This window comes from Urocitellus parryii, chromosome 3, assembly GCF_045843805.1.
Source record: "Urocitellus parryii isolate mUroPar1 chromosome 3, mUroPar1.hap1, whole genome shotgun sequence".
In the NCBI taxonomy this organism is placed as follows: domain Eukaryota; kingdom Metazoa; phylum Chordata; class Mammalia; order Rodentia; family Sciuridae; genus Urocitellus; species Urocitellus parryii.
The window spans coordinates 138,908,167-138,931,468 of NC_135533.1; the positions used below are offsets into that span (position 1 = coordinate 138,908,167).

General features: G+C 49.8%; 1 protein-coding gene and 1 pseudogene across 2 annotated transcripts in view; both read left to right on the forward strand.

The window, feature by feature from the left end:
• The window catches only part of Fbxo21 (F-box protein 21), a 40,049-nt gene extending 21,870 nt beyond the window's left edge, over positions 1-18,179 (forward strand). Inside the window, exons 10-12 of one of the 2 annotated variants that reach the window (XM_026386000.2) lie at positions 5,331-5,542; positions 7,084-7,241; positions 15,887-18,179. In XM_026386000.2, coding sequence (XP_026241785.1) covers positions 5,331-5,542; positions 7,084-7,241; positions 15,887-16,077 — 561 coding nt within the window. In that variant the 3' untranslated portion in view covers positions 16,078-18,179. The remainder of the gene's footprint in view (positions 1-5,330; positions 5,543-7,083; positions 7,242-15,886) is intronic. The other variant, XM_026386001.2, reaches the window with a different exon arrangement.
• A 4,046-nt stretch (positions 18,180-22,225) lies between these two features.
• On the forward strand, positions 22,226-22,531 carry LOC113180841 (large ribosomal subunit protein eL43 pseudogene; annotated as a pseudogene).
• The last annotated feature ends 771 nt before the right edge of the window (positions 22,532-23,302 follow it).

Genomic DNA, 23,302 nt, shown 5'->3' on the forward strand with positions numbered 1-23,302 from the left:
GTGTGTGACATTGCAGGCGCCAGTGGCATATTCCCTTCCCACCCTTGCTGTTCCCTGGACATAGGACAGTGATTCATTTTGTTCGTCTAGAACAGCATGGTGAAGAAGCTTGATTCCAAGCTGTCACTGGAATGTCACCTCCCTAGTTATTAGAGAAGAATCTAATCTTTTTGGAGAACATAAATATCCTAAATGAGCCTACATTGCCAAGATTGACATTGTCTCATTAGTTTAATGCTTTAAAGATCTAAAGTACATCTCAGAAAACTCATGTGGGGGATATTTCAGTCTCCTATCTCAAGACACTGTCCACAGCAAAGATGGTGCAGGTCTTCCCACAGAAGGTCATAGAGTGTTACTTAGATCACCTGCTCCCTACAGCTCAGCTGTCTAGGGTGTAATCATCCATTTGAATTTTTAATTTTATTTATTTACTTTTGGTAACAGGATGTATGTAGCTGATCTGTTGCTTATTACTTTAGATTTGTGAAGGGATTTCATGCTCATCCATGAAACACCAAGATTCTTTCATTGTTGATCCTATAGTTAAATGATCGGTCTGCCAGAAGGTTATGCTGTTGACAGTCCCCTTTGTGAGGCACAGTCTAGGGGTCATCTCAGGTGTCCTTACCCCCACACCTGACTGATGTCAGCACGAACATTCTACTACTGGAAATGGCCTCAGTAGCCCTTGGAGTGATCCTGGGCACCTTCCTGCCAGGCAAGCATTTGTGCAGAGAGCCTTTCTTCCTGACTTGCACTGCAGGGTGCACTTAGCGCCGCTCTCCTCTGGAGGTCAGGAAAGAACCCTGGCTCTTCCCCAGGGCACCTGAGACTCCTTCCCCTCGAAACACATGGTGCTGCATTGGAAGTGGCACCCCGAGATGGGGAGGAGGGTAGGGCGCCTAATGAGGAAGAATTCAGAGGGTACCCAGAGAGAAGGCACCTCTCCAGAGGAAGGCTCTGAGGTGGCCTTTGAAGGCTGAGAGCAAATTCAGAGCCGCTGGGTCGGGCAGCTGGGGGGAGCAGCCTGTGGGCACTGCAGAGGCCTGGTGTGCACCTGCAGGGTCAGCCCGACAGGGCCCGTCCGTGCCTATGTGTGTGTGTGTGTGTGTGTGAAAGTGGGGAGCAGGTGTGAGATGAGTCTGTGAAGCCTTGGGCCTTGTTAGGTAAAGGGGACATGCTGAGCTGGGAGGACCTGAAGGTGGCCTTGCTTTCCATGGAGGTAAATCAGAAAGAGCTAAGAACAGACCGCCTTGGCCACGGTGGCAGTAGTTCAAGGTTGTTGTGGCTGAGATCAGGTCAGGAGAGCCAGGGTCAGGTTTGAAAGTCACTAGTGTTTGCTGCACATGTCCACCCTCTCCGCGTCCCCCTTCATACTGCTTTCAGTTTTGCCCTTTGACAAATAACATAACAGGCACTGAGAAGTAACTTGCCACGCTCTCGTGCACGTGTGTGGGGGCACCATGAGTTTTACCTTGGGCTGGTGCCTGAGCCCACCCCAGGCATCACCCCATGAGCTTGGGACGGTGGAGGAAGGATCATCTCTGAAGGGGGCCAGGATGCTTTGCGGCTGCCAGACCCATGTAGCTGTCCTTTTCCTTTCTCTGTGTTTTAGTGAAGAGAGTGCCCCTCTGATTGCCCAAGGCAAGCCCCTCCCTTCGTGGGTATGAAAAGGGGAGCGCTCCTTGTCAGTCCTACTGGCGCTTGCCTGTGGCACTCCCTTCAGCCCACTTCCTTCCCAGTAACCTTCTCAGGCACCTCCTGGACTGCCCAGTGCCCACCCGCCCGCCTCCACCCACTCCAGAACATGGGGGTTACTTCAAGGCACTGCTGTAGCCAAGGAAGACAGTGGTCCCGTTTCACTCAAACCATTCTCCTTGCTGCTTAACCCAGTAGGTCCTTGTCTCCCCATCCCTGGGCTGCCCCCCCACCCCCAGAACACTCTGTTCCCTGCGCTCTGTGGTCTCCGCTCCCAGGCCTCCCTTAAGGCTCCACACCAGGTAGGCCCTGGCTTCCTGTCCTCTGCACCTTTCCCCAAAGCAGTTCTGCTCACCTTGTGACCACCTGTACGCTGACGCTCCAGACTCTGAGGCTCCAGGATGACTTACCCACAGGTCTTCCACAACTAGAACCTGGTTCTGCTTCCCAGCTGGTGGCCATCAGCCTATTGAAAACGACCCTTCTGCAGCTTAGATTGGCACACAGGCCCAGTTTGGTCTCTGCTCTGAGACCCTTTGGGCCAACTTAATATGTGGTAACCAGAGTCATCTTAATAAAGTGTCATTACTGTTCTTTCACTGCTGACGCTCCTCCCATCTCGTGGCCTGAAAGATGAGACTAATGCTCTGCAGTGTGGCCCACGGGTTCTTGGTGGGCTGACCTTATCTGCCTGACCTTGTGACTCCATGGGTTGTCCCCTGGTGTTCTGCTGCACGGCTGCGCCTCTCCTATCTGTGCTGTAGTCCTCTGCATGTACCACTCCCTGCTGGTGCTCAGCTCTGCTCCAGCTTCTGCTGAGCTGTCTGTCAAACTCCTGCCTCCCTGGATGCCCACCCCCAGCCCCAGCAAGGTCAGCTCTCCGCCAGCCCGCACTCATCAGTGGTGCTGCCGTCCCATCCTCCCTCCCCTGGAACAGTGCGGCCCTCGCTGTAGCTGTTCGTGCTCTCGGCACCATCCCTATACAGAGTAGGCGTTCAGGACATTTATTTATCTGTTTTCCGTTGGTGTTGGGGAGGGAACCGAGACCTCTTAAGTGCTAGGCAGACACTGTGCCCCTGAGCCATACCCTAGGCCTCAGAATCATCTGGGGGGAATAATTGAGAAATGGCCAGACTTCATGGGCTGTGAAAAAGGAGAAGATCCCAATAAGATATCTAGGTTTTCCAACAAGGAGACAGTTACGCCAGTATAAAAGGGAGTGACTCGAGAATGAGCTTCTTTGGGTCGGGAGAAGGTGCTAACTCAGGGGTGTGTGGAATTGTTGCTTGGGGTCATCTATCAAATGCAGATGCCCTGGTTGATGAAGCTCCCCCCCCCCCCAAAAAAAAAATGAGTCCTACAGACAGGTGGCTGTCGAGAAAATGAAGCCAAGAACTTGGGGAAAGCCTTAGGGAAAACCTGAAACTCAGAGACAGAGCAGGGGTCAGCAGGACCGCCCGGTTCTGTGGGTATGTTCTATTAGACCCAGCTGTGCCTGTTAGAGTACTCGATGTCTGCAGCTGCTCTCAAGCACTGGAGCAGCATGGACTAGTTGAGCCCAAAACAGTGACCTTCTGGCCTTGTCCAAAAGAGGCTTTCGGGCCTCTGGCTAGAGGAGGAGCGACAGTGGAAGGAAACGCTTCGTGGGTCATGGGCCCTGTTTTAAGGTCTTTCCTCAAAACTTGTGATACTTGGGGTTCTAGAGAGTATTTGGTTGGGGACAGTGTGGGGCCTGCTGTCAGCACTACCCTCGTGAACACACCAGGCCTCAGGTCACAGCATCTACTCCGTTCCTGCCCTCGCCCCTCCTCAGCACATGGCAGGAAGGAGAGCGTGGTTATCCCTGGCCCTGTCTCCTCCGGCAGTCGGAATCCAGCCTGCCTTGTGCTCAGACTGCTGAGGTGCTAGCTGCGCTGTGCGTCTGGTGGAGAGGGGCTGCCGGAAAGGAGGGGACGCTGCCGAGGTGCCATCAACACTAGCTCACTGGAACAGGATGGGCACACAAGGACGGCCATTGTGCCACCACAGCAGATAGAGGCTTATTGTTCAGTAGGATGCTTTTAGCTACAAAAAGTAAATGCCACTACTGTCCCCAAATTAAAAGTACACTATTGGAGGTGGGAAGTGGATAGGGATTGGCTGACAGTGGATTCTTGTTGAATCTGCTTTGGGGTACTTGAGGTTATGCTATTCTGTCCATTTTTATGTTTTTGAAACATAACATTTGATGAAAATGCTCCTACTTTAATATTCTTGTGAATGATGGGTGCATGCACACACCTGTAGTCCATGGTACTCAGGAGGCCAAGGCAGGAAGATCACAAGTTCAAAGCCAGTCTGGGTAACTTAACAAGACTCTGTCTCAAAATAAAATACATTTTAAAAAAAAAGAAGGTGGCCTGGGGATATAGCTCAGGGGTAAAGCACCTCAGGGTTCAATCCCTAATAGTGCAAAATAAATTTAAAATACAATAAAATTAAAAAGCTGAGGCTATGGCTCAGTTGTATTTGTAATACTTGCATAGTATTTGTAAGGCCCTGGGTTCAGTCCCCACTACTGAAAAAATAAGATGTTCCCACTCTTGCTCTGATACATGGTGTTGAAACGTTGGGTTGATAGTCAGACCCAGGGCTGTGTCTTCAGAACCCTGTGACCTTGGGCAAGACTTATTTTACGTCACTGAGCTGGGTTCCTCTTTTGGAAGTCAGCCATGACTTCGTGGTATAGCGCCCAGCAGAGAATCAAATACTGAAATCATCATCAGGAAATACTGAGATACTCCATCTAGGAGACAAGATTGGCGTTTGGAACAATATCTAGGTTGTGTGAAACTGTAGTTTTCACAACATTTTTATGTGCTAAGAAATAGGTAAGTCAGCGCTTCATCATCGTTGGATAAGAAAATGATTCAAAAGTGAAAACAGCTAGTTTGACAGATCTGGGACTAGAGTCCAGGTTGTCTTCACCACTAAACATGTGATAATTTAGGACTCGGTAAATTGGAAGGATAGGCTCATCAAGAGACCTGCTGCATTCTTAGCAACACCACAGGTGCTAAACAGGGTGAGTGTGTGTGTGTGTGTGTGTGTGTGTGTGTGTGTGTGTGTGTGTGAAACTTGAGTGTTTATTTTCTCAGAAGCACTGAGCATAGGAGAGACTGTGACAATGTAGACAGTCCTGCTCCTCCCTGCTGCTACTTGAAGCTCTGAATAGATACAGTGTCTCCCCCTGCCCACTGGAATGCTGAGTTCCATTGTGAGTGAAGACTGTTGAGAGGCCAGCAAGACTCTTCCTCGAGTATGGCATCCCTTGGGTGCCTGGTCAGTGACCCTTTCCCTCTTACCCAGCCCAGAGGCAGTAGTGTCAAAAGGTCTTTTTCATCTTGATTAAAACAGCTTAAGATTTTTCCCTCTCAGTGCATGAGCGGCGGGTAAAATAAGTCTCCTTACTGTGTTTAAGCATTCCCACAGTGTCCATGCCGACCGAGAACATGAGGCCCTTCTGTGGCCCGCCTAGTCCAAATGTGCAGCAGATGGCAGCCCCTGCCGTCCTTTATCAGGTTATGTAGGTAGGTCTGAATCCCAAGCTGTGAAAAAGAAAAGGCCTAGCTGAAAATATTATCTCCTAGTCTTTCTGTCTTGTCTTGAAGGTGCTTGACATCCTCCAGCACATCCAGACCCTCGACCCCGGGCAGCACGGGGCGGTGGGCTATCTGGTGCAGCACACGCTCGAGCACATCGAGCGCAAAAAGGAGGAGGTAGGCGTGGAGGTCAAGCTGCGCTCTGACGAGAAGCACAGGGATGTCTGCTACTCCATTGGGCTCATTATGAAGCATAAGAGGTGAGTGTCGTGTGTCCTCCTGTCCTCCGGAGCCATCCCAGCGGGGCCGCAGTGGGCGCAGGAGACGGCTGGAGGAGGATCTGCCTCTCGGAGCAGCAGCTGGGTGCCCCTGATTGCTACCTCACCGAGTGCCCGCCACCGAAGACAAGGCTGAGCTGCCTCTTCACATTTGTTTTTAAGCAGTGACTCACTTTTCTAACTGACCTCCAGACCCTTCTCTGTGCAGGAAGATGCAAGCAACTCTACACACAGAGTTGTTTCTCTCATTTCTTCGTTGTTCTTAACCTCTTCCCCTTTAACCTCCATCTCTTCAAGTCTGAGTCGTGGGTATGGATTTCTGGCGCCATAGTCTGTGCATGTGCTCTGTTTACCAGGCCAAACGGACCTCTCCAAACTGACGATACTGGTTCACATCCCAGCGACAAAGGAGGAACTGAGAGTTCCTGTTAGCACCAACAAGTGTCACTGCTAGGCCTTTAAAAATGTCCTTAAGTGGCAAAAGGTCCCTCGTTATGGTTTTAATTTACATTTCCCTAATTCCCAAGCAGGCTGAGGTTCTTTCTATAGGTTTCCTGACAACCGGGCTCCCTTCAGGAAGTGCTGCTTCAGGTGTTTTGCTTATTCTCTGCACAGTACCCATCTTCCTTACTGACGTGTCATCATCCTGTCCTTGTTCTGCACACTGGTGTCTGTGTGACAAGTCGCAGCTGTCTTCTCAGGTTGGGAATTCCATTCCTTTAGTGTGTTCTTTTTAAAAAAACTTTGTTATGGAAATTTCCACACACAGAAGAGTAGAGAGGGGAGTGAGAGGAACCAAGGTGAGGTTCCTGTCATGGAGTCTCAGGAGCGCTCTCATTGCCCACCTCCACCCTTCGTCCCCTCCTCCCCACTATAACTCACACCAGGTGCCATTCCACTGCATACTAGTTCAGTATGTGTCTTCAGAAGGGAAGGGCTCACTCGCGATTGCTTTAATACATTTACCATTCTGTTGTCATCAAAAAATAAGCAGTTCTTGAGCCTCACCCAGCATCTTGTCCAGAGCTGTTTCCCGGGTTACTCTGTTTTTGATGGAGTCTGTCTGAATCAGGGTCCTTTATTCTCTTAATTGTATTGCTGTCAAATTAATTGGTTTTCTTTGTGAATTGTATTTTTAGCACCTCATTTAAGAATTGTTTCCTGTCAAAGATACTTTATTTTAGAAGTCCTGCGTTGCACACCTAGGTCTTTGCTTTACTATCGATCACTGTTTGGCGTGTTGTGATCAGGTCAGTGTCCTGATGCCTTTACTTTTGGATGACCAGTTGCCCTGTCACTCTTCATTGAAAAGTTCAGTCTTTTCTAAATGAAAAGTGGTGTGTTGACAGTAAGAGCGTTTATAGAGGGGCAGGGTGGCCCAAGCCTCTATACTAACACGAGTAACAGCAGGTGAATTGGTAAAAACGTGAACTTAAGAGAAGTGAAGCCATTATCTCTGTGTTTCACAGGCGCTGTGACAGGTTCCCAGGGAGTTGACTTGTCATTCCTCCTCTGTTGGTCAGGTATGGCTATAACTGTGTGATCTACGGCTGGGACCCCACCTGCATGATGGGACACGAATGGATCCGAAACATGAATGTGCACAGCCTGCCTCACGGCCATCACCAGCCCTTCTACAACGTGCTGGTGGAGGATGGCTCCTGTCGATACGCAGCCCAAGGTGAGAGGCTGGCCCTGTCGGAACATTCCACAACACCTGGGCATATTTTAAGCACAAATTTGAATACTCATATGTGGGTCTTCAGTACATTTAGAGGTGGCACTGGTCCTACGGCTAACTCCTACGGCTAACCTCGTAGGACCATACTCGGCTAAACATGGCTGGGTGCTCACTGGTGTAGCCCATGTCCTCTGTCCCCCTGAGACTGGCTGCCAGTTGTTTTCTCTCGTTTCTTTGTTGTTCTTAGCCTCTTCCCCTTTTGATCTCCATCTCTTCAAGTCTGAGTCCCAGAGATACCCTCGCTGGCCATTTGCGGGAACTGCAGTCCACACTACTGGCGCTCAGGGTCAGCAGGCGTTGGTAACCCTTGATAGGTGTTTGTGGCTACTACCTTCCCTAACAGGTGCCAGCCCAGGGCAGATCTGAGATGGGGGCCATTGGGACTGAGATGGAGGCTGGAGGACAAAAAACCCTCAGCAAGTCTGCCTTCTCTTTGTCCCCAATGCTTTCCACCTCTGTCTAATAGGTCGGATTGGTTGTGTGCCTGATTGCCAAGGGTTCGCATTAATTTTATTAACACGAGTGCTGACGGAACAGGCAGGCAGCAGCCTGAGGTGTGTCATCTCCATGTGAGAACCCCTGTCATTTTTATACCTCCTGAGACTGAGGCGCGTGAGGCCAGGTACTTTTAACTTGGGAGAATGAACTTGAAGCCGGCTTGACAAAGAACTTCACCCTCACCCTCACCCATCATGCCGCACCTCTTCATTTCTGGCCTGAAACATGAGGCTTGACCTTTGTAAATCCAATAAGAGAAACATTGAATATATAAAAATGCCAGAAGTTTACAAAAGGCTGGGGAAAGTTTTTGTGGTAATTACTGTTAATTCATCAAGAGGCGGAGAGAGGATCCTCCAGAGCAGTAACGTCAGAAGTCTGTTTACTGCCACCATAGGTCATTTCCCCGTGGCCCTTGTGCTGGGTGAAGTGTAAGAGGATTTTGCTGAGCTTCCCATGTCAGATAGGCTGTGGCAGTCATGTTATTTACCTTTAAAAGCTACATTAAATCAAAAGTCATACAAATACTTTCTAAAAATCAAAAAGTGATTTGGAAATTATTGAATGATTTGCTGGACCATTTGTACCACCACTAATCCCTTAGTGAGCCATTTCATACTGTGCTTCCTGCAGCGTTTTGCAGGAATAAAGGAGAACTTTCTTGTTATCAGCACCCTGGGCCAGTGTCCACAGCTGCACAGCCTACAGTCCCTGTCCACATGGAGGGCTGGTGTGAAGACTTGCAATCTACACAAGTTTCTGGAAACACTTATATTGACTTGAAAATGGGCTTTTTGGAGTGGGTGTCTGAATTATCCTGTTGAAGATTCTGGAATTTATCCTTCATCAAATCTAAGCAACATGCAGTGTGAGGTTTGCAACAAATAACATTGAAGAACATTTAATATCTGGGTGTCAGTTTTACCATCTCTAAAGCGGAGCTTGATCTAAGTGGTTGTGAGTAATGTTAGCAAGTTGTCTTGCTTAATTTTAAGTTTTGAGACATGGAAGGTCCTAAAACCTGAAAAGCTGCTCTGGCCTGCAGAGTCCATCTTTGCTGGCAGTTCTGTGGGCACTTGGGACTTCAGTGCTTCCTGAGGGCCAGAGTGAAGGGGAGGGAGTCTTCCTGTGCTCCCCAGGTGTGTCAGCACACCTGCTCCTCAGAGTGCTCCCTGCAGCTCTGGGCCCTCTCCTTGGCTCTTGCAACCTTGGTGACCGTTTACATGCTGGTAGCTTTCAAAGCCGTATTTCCGTCCCGAGCTTCTGGGCTGCACGCCTGCATCTTATAGTCCTTGGTCCTCTGCACACAGTGGGCTCTCAGGATCTTCAGGTGCCTCTCAAAAAAAAAAAAAGTTCCCCTGTCTCAGCACTAGGGATTGAACCCAGAGATGCTTTATCACTGAGTTACATCCCCAGCCCCTTCAATTTTTAATTTTGAGTCAGGGTCTTACTAAGTGGCTGAGGCTTGAGGCTGACCTTAAATTTGTAGTCTTTCCTGCCTCAGCCTCCTGAGTAGCTGGGGTCACAGGCTCATATCACTGTGCCCAGCTTAGATGCTCTTAACACTGGACTCCCGGTGCTGCCCCTGCCCCAGCCTGCTCCTGCACGTCATCTCACTGCGTGGCACCGGTTGGGGACCAGCTCTGCCTTCTCTGTTTCTGCATCCTCATGCATCCAGCTAGTCAGATGCACCTCCCCCATTCCCGGCCCCAGGCCTGGCACCTCCACTGGGTGTGCGTCTTTCCCGCCTGTGTTATTGCACACTTGCTGCCAAGACAGAACGCACGGTGCTCTTGGCGGTCCAGGCTGCTGTGTGTCCACCTGTGCAGCTTCCCTTCCGTCCCCACCTTCATGCTCCAGCCCGTTCCATGGTTCTCTCCTTGCAGTTGACCTTTTGCTCTCCTTCAGATCTTCATGCAGGTGGCTGCTCCTCAGGGTTAGGAGGTCCCTCCCTCTCAGAAGCTTCTCTCAGCCCTGCCCTGCACCTTCCTACCTTCCTGAGCTCCCCATCTTCCCAAGTTGGAGCACCTCCACATCCATGGTCTCCTGGGGGATGTAGTGGCTGAGTGTGGCCGTTCACTCTGATACGGCCCAGCACTGTGGGTCATCCAGACCCCAGGAGACACTCACGTTTGGCTACAGGATGGGAGTTCCTGTCCTAGGGAGGGAGGGGGGACTTGTAAACACAAGGGCCCAACAGTGAGAGAAGTGCAGGTTCCTCTTGTGAACAAGAGGCTCATTATTTTTTACAACTTTGGGTTAAGAGCATTTTCAAACAGATGAAATAGCTAAAAGAAGAGATGGGATAGCAGACCCCTTCCCTCTAGAGATGGATGGAGGGCCTCAGGTTTTGCTGTGCTAGTTGCAAGAATGCTGCAACATCATGACCTCGATACTCACTCTTGCTTCTTCTAAGAACAAAGACGTGTCTCATTTCTGAAGTTCCAGAACCACCCCTACCAGACAAGTCACTTCGTGGTGGCTGACGTTCAGTGAGTGTTCAGAGGTCCCCATTGCCACAGAACTTTTGTAGCTATTCTTTGTTATTGTTATTTGAAAATGAGAATCCAGCCAGGGTTGCGTACTGAGTCTGGTTGTTCCTCTTCAGTCTCTTGTTCAAGAACAGTGCTGGCTCTTAATGCTCCTTGTCCTTGTTCCTCTTCACCGTGACTCTGGCTAGTTGAAGGGTCCGAGCTGGTTGTCTTGTGAGCTGTCGAACTTTCAGGATTTGTCTCCTTGTTTTCTTACCTGTGTGTTGTCCTACAGACCAGAAGTTTTCTGGAGCTTGATTAGATCAGGTAAATATTTTCCTAAGGAAGTTTAATGTCAGGTGCTGTATGCTCCACTCAGAGGCCCCTGGGACTCAGTGACCAACCATCACTGATGCTGAGTTTCACCAGATAGCAACTTGCTAAAAGGGACAGTTTTCCCTTTGCAATTAGCAGAAAATCCATGGAGTCACACTGGCATCCCATGAATGTCCCTTCTCTGGTGACCTGTAATTCTGTGGTTTGCTCTGGCACCTGTTGGCTGTTTCTCCCTAGGTCATTCTGTGAGAATTGCAGTCTGGGGCCTCTGTGTTCCCCCAACAGCTTCCCGTGCTGCCCTGCCTCTCCCAACTCCCCCCCCCCCGCCCCCCATAGATGCCTGGATTTTTATTTAATCAATGTATTGTGATTGTTTGGAACAATTTTATGCTCACATGAGCCCATATTTAGCCAGTGTGAGACCTTCAGAGGCTAAATTTTTAAAACACTCAGATGTGGTTTTAAGCATTTCTGGGTTATTTTATTTGCATTTGATTTGGTTTTAGCTGGGTGTGGTGATGCACACCTATAATCCCAGCTTCTCGGGAGGTTGAGGAAGAATGATTGCAAAATTGAAGCCAGCCTGGGCAACTTAGCAAGACCCTATCTTAAAATAAAGTAAAAAAGACTGGAGGAATGGCTCAGTCTGGAGGAATGGATCAGTGATAGAGGGCGCCTAGCACTGGTAAAGCCTTGGGTTTAACCCCCGCACCACAAATGCACACACACAATTTGTTTTTAAAACTTGTCTTGACCTAAATTTTCAAGCCTTGTCTCCAGTGATTCTACTAACCTGGGTAGAAATCATTAATAATGCTTTTATAGTTATTAGCCCACCACAGAGTGTTGAAAAATAAATTATAAGCCATAAACCTGTATGATATCTTTAAACAAGAGAATTCTTCCCTCGAGATGCCAGATTTCTCCTAAGCAGCATCTTGCATGTATATAACCTGTCGTACCCACCAGGGGGCATGCTTTAACACTGTGGCTGCTGTCCCTGCTGCCCTGTCTATTTCTTAGATACCAGGGAAGACCAGTGTGGTGAATGCTGGGGACAGAAGTCAGCTGCCCACATTGGAAGGTCAGGAATTCAACTGCCATGTGAAAATCTGGTTCTTACATGCTGTGCCTGTAAGGGTGCAGTGTACCTCGTGGGGTGCTCTGAGTGTGGTGTGCTCTCTCCGAGTGGTAGTTCCCTTTCCCTAATTTTTCTTATACTTCCACAGTAAACTTTCCACCCACTTAAACAGTCCATGGGAATCTGCATATGCTGGCAAGTGTGGCAACCTGAGTGAGGATCCCCCACACAGGGGTGGGGCGTAAAGTGTCATATAAATTGTAAAAGTCTCAAGCACCGTTCATTTGCAGCCTAGCCGTCCCACCCTTCGGTCTCTTGAGACACATTCAGACATATGTATAGACGCCCGTGGTCCCTTGTTCAAATAGCAGCACAGTGATCATTCGTGAGGACTTGCCTGGGAAACGGGGGCCTCTCCAGACTGTGGAATACCAAGCTGCAAGTAAATAAGCCAGTTGCAGGTGTTTAGAGAGATTTGTGAAAATAAACACGTGACAGTACCAAGACTCCTCCAAGGATATATGGGAGATTCACACAGGAACATAAAGACACACTGCTGGTCCTTCCCCACAGGAGGGGGCACCAGGACAGGGCCCTACCCACGGAGGAGTCAAAGGTCCTCCTTCCATAGTATATATTCGTATATTTTCAGGCAGCTGAAAATTTAAAATTAATTAAGCAAACACTTTCTCTGAAAACTTCAAGGGAATCGGGAGACGTCTCAGGATTTTACAGCACTTTTAAGGGTCCCCTGGTTCATCTTTTGCTCAAGTTTTGTGGTTCTGAGGTTCATCCTTCCTTATCAAGTACAGTCTTTGAACCTTCTGATGTAGTGACTTGGTCTTGTCCCCTCACAGTATACAGTTGCCAGCTTCGTGATGTTTTCTGCTGTAGAGGAAGGTGCTCTGCTTTCCTCTGCTCCCTGGGGCTGGGAGCCAAGCAGGCAAACGCTCCGCATCCCGCCAGGCTCTCCAGCCGCCGGAGTGCCGGGTCACCGTCTGTACCTTCGCTTCCCTCCTGCGTGCGTCCCAGTGCTGCCTGGACATTTCACAACAGCCTTGGTTGGGGCCCACACCCAGAATTCTGTGTAACAGCTGCCTGGTCGTGTTGTCCCAAGATCTGAGGACAGTAGCCTCTTTTCTTCCCTCTTGCCAATGTGCAGAGGCCAAGAGCTATGGGCATCAAGCTGCTGCTCTGCATCACTGGGGTTGGGGCGGCTGCTACTCGGCATGTCTTGGTTTCTTTTTTTCTCTTTATATATATATATATTTTTAGTTGTAGATGGACACAGTACTTTCATTCATTTATTTATTATTCATTTATTTATTATTCAGAGAAAGTGTTCCATATTTTCATGTGACGCTGAGGATGGAACCCAGTGCCTCACACATGTGAGGAAAGCGCTCCGCCTCTGAGCCCCAGCCCAGCGTGTCGGTTTCGGTTTCTCTAGAGCAGGTCCCCCTGACCTGAGCACGGCCGACATTGTGGCCCACAGGATTCTTCGTGATGGGACCCCCTGTGCACGGGAGGGAGTTTGGCAGCATCCTGAGCTCTGCCCGCTACCAGCCAGTAGCAACTCCCAGTTCTGACAACCAAAAATGTCTTCAGGTATTGCCAGGTGTCCCTTTGAGAGCAGAGTGGCCATCATATGAGCACCAGTGCTCCCACATACTGGCCTCAAAGCAGGTGGACCGTCTCCATCCTGCCTGTCACTGAGAGGCGTAGGGAGTGCTCCCTTAGAGCCAAGGGCACTCGATCTCTTGGTATTCTCAGGTCCTTTCCCTTCCTAATATTCCTACCAGCAAATCCGCATGTGCCGTCCTTGGTAGCTGCCTGGTTAAGGCACAGGCCTGTTGCCCTCACTGTAGGCCCTGCACGGAGAATGTGTCTGGGACTGGATTGCAGGGGCAGCAGAGGGCATTTTCGGAGTGTGCAAGCCACCCAGCTTCCATCTTGAAAAACCAAGGTCCCGTGGCCGTGGCTCTGAGCACCAGCCCCCTCACTCTGCTCCCTCTTCACAGGGGCAGACAGTGTGGAGACCCCCCGTAGCACCATTACATCCGGTTCCCAGCAGCTCTGGAGGAGCTGGTCCTTGGGCAGGTCCTTCCTCTGTACTGCATCTTGCCTGGCACAGGAGGTATCAAGAGGGGCTCTGGGCTGGGCTGTGAAGCTACCCCAGCGCCCGTAAGCCCCTGATTTAAAAGAATCTCTGGCAGACAGCCATCCATGCTACATAGTGTCCTGGTAGCTGGCGTTGGTTTTTCTAAGGCTTTTGCTTTTGGGGGAGGCGGGTGGTACTGGGGATTGAACTCAGGGTCATTCAACCACTGAGCCATGTCCCCAGCCCTATGTTGTAATTAAAGACAGGGTTTCACTGAGTTGCTTAGCCATTTTTGAGGCTGGCCTCAAACTGCAATCCTCCTGCCTCAGCCTCTTGAGTTGCTGGGATTATAGGCAGGGGCCACCATGCCCATCAGCTTTCTGGACTTTTCCAAGTGTATGTGTGTTTCATCCCCATCTCCCCCATAGCTTCCACCTTCCTTCACTGCCCAGTGTTTTGCTGAGTTAATGTGCTATTACTTTTATTTGCCCAAGGATGCAAAGTTGATTTTACCAACATTGCTTAAAAGCTTCCATAAGTGCTAAAGTAAACTAGATGGGTGGTGCCTCTAATCCCAGCAATTTGGGAGGCTGAGACAATATGGCAAGTTCAAGATCACAAGTTCAAGGCCAGACTCAGCAACTTACCAAGACCCTGTCTCAATAAGGGCTGAGGGTGTAGCTCATCAGGGTTTCAGTCCCCAGAACTACAATTTTTTTTAATTAGTGCTAAAGTAATCTCCATATGTTCATCCTTGCACATTGTTCATGATTTCTTTAGCAGCATTGATTCTTAAAGTGATACATTCCTTGCCACACTCTTAAGAAACAGCATATTAGCACAGAATTCCTTTAGACCCTCTTGTTTTGTGGCGAAGAGGAGAAGTATAGGTGGAGTCACCCCACTCTTTCCCTCGCTCCAGAGGCAGACGTCAGGCCAGGTCAGGCTTTCCGAAAGCTGCCTGCATTCACCTGTGTGCCCTGGAGGGCCAGGCCTCTGCATGCCCTGAGCTGTGCGCCGAGATGTCTGTTGCACATCGAGACTTCATATGTCCCCCGTTTTTGTTGGATTGACTGCGCACAGCATGGCCTTGTCTTGATGGGACAGAGGCTGCCCTGGGTTCACAGCCGTGGGTGTTCCACCCCCCCAGCTCCTTCCTGGAGCTGGGTGATGGAGGACATGGCTGGGTTTCTTCCAGATCAGAGGTCAGACCCAGTCTCCTGCCAGCAAGAAAGGGTGCACAAGATGCCATCTTCTGTTGGTCCCCTGGAGGAGCCATGTCTCGAGTTTGTGGGGGAGACTGAACCTGTCAAGGACTTCACCCTTTAAACACCTTGCCTATAATACCATTTTTTAAAAAATTTTTTAGTCGCAGTTGGACACAATACCTTTATTTTATTCATTTACGTTTATGTGGTGCTGAGGATCGAACCCAGGGCCTCACACATGCTAGGTGAGCGCTCTACCGCTGAGCCACCACCCCAGCCCCCCCAGTATAATGCCCTTTTGTATAATTCCATTTAAAGCTTATTTCTAGTTATCTAGTGGCAAAGTGGAGAGGGAAGAGGGCCGGGCCTGGGCTGCTGGGTCTTCAGGGCCCGCCTACTGGTGCTCAACTCGCTGGACCACGCAGGAGCTCTGGGAGGTGGCCGGGAACCCTCTTGGTAGCAGAAGCGTGGTGGGTCTGAGGCATGTACCCAGGTGCAGGTGGCTTCTGAAGCTGAGCCACTGCAGGAACGAGTGAGCAATGGTTACCCTATTGTGGCCTTGGGCTATTGGTTACTAGGGCCTGAGGGGTATGACAGGACCCTAGGTGGCCATTCCGAGGAGACTCCACTGGGTTGTTGTCGCCAAATATCTTGCTCAGAGAACAGAAAATTGTTTCTCTTCCCTGTGCAGCCATGGGGGGCCTTTGCCACCTCCCCAGGGCCACACCCTGCCTTTTTCTTATTACCTCTAAACTCCATGAACATCTGTGGTCTTTCCTTTTCACCACCTCAAAAATGCCACTTGACAGGAGTGACGGGGTGCTCTGGAGAAAAGACGCTGCTGAAGCTGAAGCATTAACGAGAATGTCCCTGTGCCTCTTTGCCAACAGAAAATCTGGAGTACAACGTGGAGCCTCAGGAGATCTCTCACCCCGACGTGGGGCGCTACTTCTCGGAGTTCACGGGCACTCACTACATCCCCAACGCGGAGCTGGAGATCCGGTACCCTGAGGATCTGGAGTTTGTCTATGAAACGGTGCAGAATATTTACAGTGCAAAGAAAGAGAGCATAGATGAGTAGAGTCCAGAGGACATCGTGCCTTTGCCGCTGCTGCTATCTCCCAAGAGAACAGGGTTCCGGCGGAGACTCTCCAGGAGCCCTCTGGACTCACTGTCAGCAAAGCCACTGCACCAGTGGGCTGGTCGCCTCCTCCCCAGTTGAATGACGTGTGCTCTCCGCCAGCTGCAAAGACAATGTCGCTCTCCGCCTACACTAGTGAATTAACTCGAAAGGCACTGTGTTCAGTGGCATGGCTTGTATGCTTGTCCTGTGGTGACGTTCGTGACATTCTGTCCTCATGAAGTCTCACAGCCAACACCTGTTCTTTTTATCCACTGCCATCCTCTGTCTGTCTCCATGTCTCAGAACATTTCACTCGCTGGGCAGATGGGCTTGTCCATTTGCAGTAATTTCTTTCTGATGTCTCCGTGGGACGTGTGCGGTCTTGAGTCAGGCTTGTCTGTCTGTTACCCTGAATTTCCTGGCGTATTCAGAGGTAAAGTCGTTCGCTGTCTTGGCAGCACCTTGGAGATGGAGACGTCAACAAGCAAATGGTAATTAGAATCTTTAGAACTTTATTTTCTTGCTGATACATGAAACACAGATTTTAAGTGTTTGTCTCTCTCTCTTTTTTTTTAATTTAAATTGGGAGAATAACAGTTTTCCCTTCCAAATTCCTCTCTTGGAATTATGCACATTTCTATAAATCATGAGTTTTCTATTTTATTACATAAGATTCTTTAGGAAATGCATAATAATGGCTTTCGTGGATTTTTCCACATTCATCTTCTGTTTCTTTAAAATGACTACTTTATTTTTAATCTTAAAAAATCTGCTCCAGTATCATGAGTAGGTCTTAAATCAGTGATGGGTTCTTTTTTTTTGTAGTGAGCCACACAGATCTGATGTTGAAATAGTCTCTCTCATAAATTGTACTCTCTGGTCTCCAAAGACCAAAAAGTGGGGTTCCACTTTTCTAATCGAAAAGAAAGAACTAATGAACCTTAATTTTCTTTTTAAAGAAGGAGGGATTCCACGCCCTTGTCATTCCTTAGAGTCACTTCCAGACCCTTTGAATGTGGTGGGGTAGAAAGAAGTCAGTGTCTTTCATGTGAAGCGTGTTGGCTGGTGGGGAAAAAAGGGGTGTGTGTGATCTGGCTTCTCAGGCCATCGGTGCCCTGAAGCACCAGGACGAAGCCTGTGTCCTAGTCACTTGGGAAAGCCTGGTCCTGCTCGGGCTGCCTGGCTCCTTTTCCATGTTCTTAGTAACTGAGCTGAAGGGACCGAGTCTGCAGCTCTGGAGTTGCCGCCACTCGCCACCTGCCAGTTCTCAAGTGAGCTAGCTTGTGATTAGCCATAGAACTCACTCCTGGAGTTAGGACTTAGTTACTTTGCGCTCTGCGTTTAAAATGCATAATCCATTTGCTGTAGCCAGCGAGGCTTTAGGAGGCCGCAGTCCAGCCAGCCTCGCCACGTGTCTGCCATTTGCATGCAGTATTCTCACCGCGTTGAATGACTGCTTCTTGTTTACCCTTTGGAAACCCTGGGATGACCAAGGTTCGGGGAACCCACCTGAGACCACTTCCTAACAAGTGAAGGCCACTAGGCGGTTACTGGAAGGAGATGGGGACTTGGCCGGCCGGCTCCTTCCGCCTGAAGTAGCTGCCACCCAGTGTCTGTGTTCCTCATCAGTCAAATCCAAAGTCAGGTGATTTGAACTTACATTTGAAAATGTGACCACTCACAACACCTATCCTGCCTGAGGTGGCGGGATTTCACACTACTCTCTCTTAAGGGTAAAAATTAGATAATATGGAAGTAACGTTAATGAGATGCATTACTAAGAAACCTTGGAGCATGCTGAGTTATAACTGTTGGTTTTTCGGTTTGATTTCCTTTTTTCTTAGAGTAACATCAAAGCCAAGAAAGATGGTTTTACCTTTACTGACCCAACTGTAAATATGTATCTAGACTGTTTTTAAATGTGTTTCCTCATGAATGCTTCATTTGGCTCCAGGAAGCCTGTATCACCTGTGTAAGTTGGTATTTGGGCACTTTATATTTTTCTAAAAACGTGTTTTGGATCCTGTACTCTAATAAATCATAAGTTTCTTTTTAAAAAATTTTCCAAAAGTTTTCTCCATTTTAAAAAGCCCTGTTATAAAAGTAGAACTTTCACAATGTTAAAATATGAAATATTTGGATATAGTAACTTCTTTTCTCTTCAAATGAATGCCAAGATTTTTTTGTATAATGATTAATAAATGGAACTTACCCAGAGAAAACCATGCAAATGGCCTGCCCAATTTCGTTTCAGAACAAAAAGCCCAGCCGCAATGAAAGAAGGATCTCTAGCCTCTCTTCTGATGGAGTGTGAAAGGTTTGCCCTGTGAGTCCTTGACAGTGGTGGGGGTGCCCGTGTGCCCGGGTTTCCAGGCCGTTACTTTACCAGCTGTAGTAGCTTTACAGTCCTCGAGAGTATCTTGTTGTCATGCAAATACCGCATCTGTTTAATCCTGTGAAAATACACATCAACTGAGAGCTGCAGATGTCTGCAGGAGAATCAGGTCTGCAGTGTGTCTCGTCAGTGTCGCCCAAGCACTGCGCTTCGCACGGTGGACCCAGTGTCCTCCGCAGCACGCCTCTGCCCTGTTAATGCCATGTGAGGGCAGTAGTTAGGGCTACACAGGGTCAGCGATTTCCTGCCGTCGTGTTCCTCCCGGCCATTAGCACACTGCTGTGCAGAGTGACTTTCCCAGGAGGGCGGACAGCGGATCGAGTCTTCCTAACCTGGTAGGACCTAGAATTCTCACTCCTGGAGATGCTGGTGGCTGTGTTGCATGTGTTTATTGAGCTGCGGGCCAATGTGGAGCCAGGACTCCTGGTAACCCCCCAGCAGCTCTGTGGGCAGGGCCTGTTGGCAGGCTCGGACTGTCTCTGTTGCATGTCCTTCATTATCAAGATGTAAAAAAGTATCCTGACTCAAGGGCTCTACAGAAGCAGGCTGCAGGCGGGGTTGGCTGTGGGCCAAGTTCTGCTGACCCTGCTGAGATGTGCGTGGGCAAAGGTTAGTGCCCACTGCAGGCAGGGAAGTCCAGATGGGACGGCAGGTGGGTGGTGGGAACCCAGGTCTCCCAAGGTTGCCAGGAACCCGTAGCTCCAGCCTTTCAGAGCCACACTGTCAATAAGGGGCAACTCCCTTGCCTTACTTTGTTCCCTGTGGTACTGAGATGGCACCCAGAGCCTCGTGCACACCAGGCAGGCGCTCCACGCTGAGCCATGCCCCCCCCAGCCCCCTCGCAATCCTCTGATCCCTCCCCTCCCAGCTTTATCATTTTAGTTCTGAAATTCTAGAATCTTGAGACTCTAGGACTTCCTTCCTTGATTAAAATGTGCAAATATAGAATAAACATGGCCACTTGGCAGTGATTGCATTAGGGCAGTGCTAGATCTATAATATAGACCCCAGAACACTGTGGCTCAAACCCAAGAGAACTTCCCTGCAGGGGTGACCCTGGGCGGGAGAGGGACACCCCGCATCGCCGCCCTCAACAGGCATTTGGAGGCTGTGTAAGTGGCTTCTGAGAGTCCTGGGGCCTCTCCACCCAGCCCTTAGGAGAGGTTTCCCTGAGCCTGGTGTAGAGGCACTTCCTGCACCACCTATCCCACGCGAAAAGAGGGCCCGCTGCCACGGTCCATCCTGGAGTGCCACACCATGCCACCTGTGTTGACAGGCATCACCAGTCTCCGGCTCAGTCACCCCGTCTCAGTAGGATGCAGTGGGGTACCCCTTACAGTCCTGCTGCTGTGGTGAATTCAGACCCCCCACACAGATGGCTGTGGAAGGGGAGGAGAGGGTCGGTCCTCCTGGCAGGGGATGTTACATACGCTGTACCCACCTCAAGCCAGAACTTGAGTTACATGGCTGCACCCCAACTCCAGAGGCTGGGGAGTCCGTTCCTGTGGGACATTTACAGTGGGGGCTCCGCCCTGTGTGCCCCCCACCCTGCGTGGCCTCCACCCGAGGTTCCTGATGGGCTCTGCAGGTTCTCCCTCGGCCTTGGGGACCAGTGATGACAGCTAGCCCCAAGTCCCTTTTGGAGATGAAGCAGGAACTGGACACCTGTTATCAAAGCTCCCGTTAGGGAGAAGGGAGGAGACACCCCGCATCACTGGTCTCCAGCAAGGTGACATCCTGTGGGGCTCCTGCAGACCCCTGCCCTGGCCTGTGGTGACTCAGTGGACCCTGACTGCTCTCCTGGAGGAACGCCTCCCTTTCTCCATGACCCAGGCCTCCCTCCGGGCACATCAGGATGGCATCAGGGCACGTCCTCCCTGCGCAGCAGAGCCCGTACCTCCCCGCTCTTCCTGCCTGCCAGTGCGGGAGCCATCCCTAGGCTCGTTCCTTTGTATTTACAATAAGCTTGAACTTCCTCTGAGAAATTTCCAAGGCTACTTAACCACCTACTAGTGCCAGGAAAGTGCCTGAAGTTCTCTTCCAGAACATTCCCACCTACTGCATGGTCTTGTACTACATATTAACCAAGATGAATCTGGCTTAACTGAAAAATGTTTAATGGTCCTTTGTTCAGTGATTTCATCCTTTGTTCATTCATTCATTCATTCATTCATTCATTCAGTGGCCTCACTCTCAGGCTCCAGCCACCCTCCTGCCTCAGCCTCCTGAGTAGCTGGGACTGCAGGCACCCGCCCCTGCGCCCAGCTGCAGACTCCACTTTGAGCACAGGGAGCAGGAGATCCCTGGCTCTTGTTCCTTGTGGTCTTGAGAGCAGCTCCTTTCTGCCTGAGCGCCTGTCCTTCCTGTCCTTCCCTTGCAAGAAGCAGCAAAGAGCAACAGGAGACTGTGTTCAGTCCGTGCAGGCTGCTGGCCGCCTCAGCTAACTAAGGGCTGTGGCTCCCCCTTGCAGGTTGTCAGCAACACCGTCCCAAATGGGACCCCAGCCCAGCTCTCCAGCTCTCCGCCTGCTGTAGGGTCTGCCCAGCCTGCGGGGCCAGGCCTAGCCATAGTACTTCTCCTCCCAGTGACTTTCTTCAGGTTTATAGTGGGCGCATGTTCCCGTAGGAAGTTCAGCTTCCTGCTCAGCTATTCCTAAAATTGAGGACAGTGATACAGAGTCTCTTGGGAAGTGAACTAGCCAGAGCCAGGTGCTTAGTAAACTTGGGAGAGAAGGAACCCGGACAGTTCTCAGGAGACCTTTTTTGTGTCCAAGTTGCAGGATTTAGGGGAAGCTAGAGAGCCCTTGGGACTGGGACAGTGGCCTTCCCATTGCCAACACCCAGTGATTCTCTTGGTTCCTATCATGGGTCGCAGGATGATGGTCCCCATCGCCCACTACCATGCAGAGGGCCTGACCCTTGGGATCCTACCATCACCCACTGCAGTGTCTCTCAGCCTGTTTTTTGGCACTGTCCCCTTTCAGAAGCTACAGGGGAGGCTGAGGCAGGAGGATCACAAGTTCAAGGGCAACTTGGAGAGGCCTTATCTCAAAATATAAAAGGGCTGAAGATGTAGCTCAGTGGTAGAACATCCCTAGCAAAGGGGAGAAAACTGCGGGATAAAGCTCAGGAGAAACCATTTTCCTGAGCCTCTGCCACCCTTGAGGCAATGGGTCCCTGCTCTCTTCCCACCTCTTGCTGGTTGATGCCGGTGCCTAGTCTTTGAGGGTCTGCCAAAAGTGCTGCCTTTCCTTGCGCCAGGAGCTTTGGTGAATACAGGAGAAGGACATCTCTGTCCCCTGTAAGGGCTAAAATGTCTACTGTGGACAAAGACCTTTGGATCATATGCTACGAAATCCTCTTTGCTTAGTATGTTGACTCCACCCACCCAGATCTCTTGAAGGCTGTTTCTTTTTTAAAAGTCCCCAATTATGGGCTGGGGCTGGGGCTCAGTGGTAGCACACTCATCTGGCATGTGTGAGGCCCTGGGTTTGGTCCTCAGCACCTCATAAAAATAAATACATAAAGTAAAGGTATTGTGTCCAACTACAACTATATATATATATATATATATATATATATATATATATATATATATATATATATATATATTTTAAAGTCCCCAATTAATTGAAAGGGTTTTATGTTTTGTTGCCTCTTATAAAAATGGGATAATCAGGGCTATTCCGGCTCAGTCCTAAGTCGCGGCGACATGGCTAAAGTCACTAAGAAAGTTGGAATCCTTGGTAAAGATGGGACCCGCTACGGTGCCTCCCTCCAGAAAATGGTGAAGAAAACTGAAGTCCGCCAGCAGGCCAGGTACACTCATTCCTTCTGTGACAAAACCAAGATGAAGAGATGGGCTGTGGGGATCGGGCACAGGAAAACAGTGGCTGGGGGTGCCTGGCCCTACGGCCCCACGTCTGCCGTCACTGTCAAGTCTGCCGTCAGAAGGACGAAGGAATTGAAGGACCAGCCGAAAGTCCCAGCATATCACAAAACTGTGGCTTGCTGTTGATTGCATTAACTGGGTGTTCTGATGTGACTGCATTCATATTGCCCCCTCAAAAGCGATTTGTACATGGAAGCCCTTCCAATTTGAATTGGAAAGTTTTGCTGAGGCGGGTTATTGTGATCAGGATTTTTCCTCCAGTAGTCAGATGACAATGGCCTGAAACCAAGTCTTACAGCTTGGGTGAGTATGTGCTTAGCTATTTTTTTTTAACCACTGTTCAACTTCTCAGAGACACATTGACAGATGGTGCACAGTTTGTTTTAAAGGTAGAATGTGCTAAAATACACAAAGGACATACACAAACTGAAAAACAAATGGGATAAGAGAAGCGGAGTGGGAAGACTCCGGGCAACAGCTACTGTCACCTGAAATGATTTCCTAAATATTTCCACGAGGTTAGTTAGAAAAATTTGAAAGCCCAAGGACCCCTCAGCTACCAATGGGAATGGTCAGGCCCGTGACAGTGAAGGGACCTTGATTTGGCCAAGGGTCTCGGAACCTGGGCCTTTGGGCCGGACCACAGGGACATTTCTCCTGCTCCCCCCCAGCTGCCTCCTGGTAGGGGCTTTGTGCCCTCAGACACCCTCTAGTGATGCCATCCCTGATTATTTGGGACTCACGCCTTGTTTGCTCAGTGAGCTCCTGGCCAGGTCATTCCACTGGCATTTGTTTGGTTGAAGGAAAAGAGGACAGGCTCTCCCTGTGTCCCAGCAGTCTGTGCGCTGGAAGTTTGGGGAAACCCTATTCCGAGCCTGCAGAGGCTTTTTACGGGGA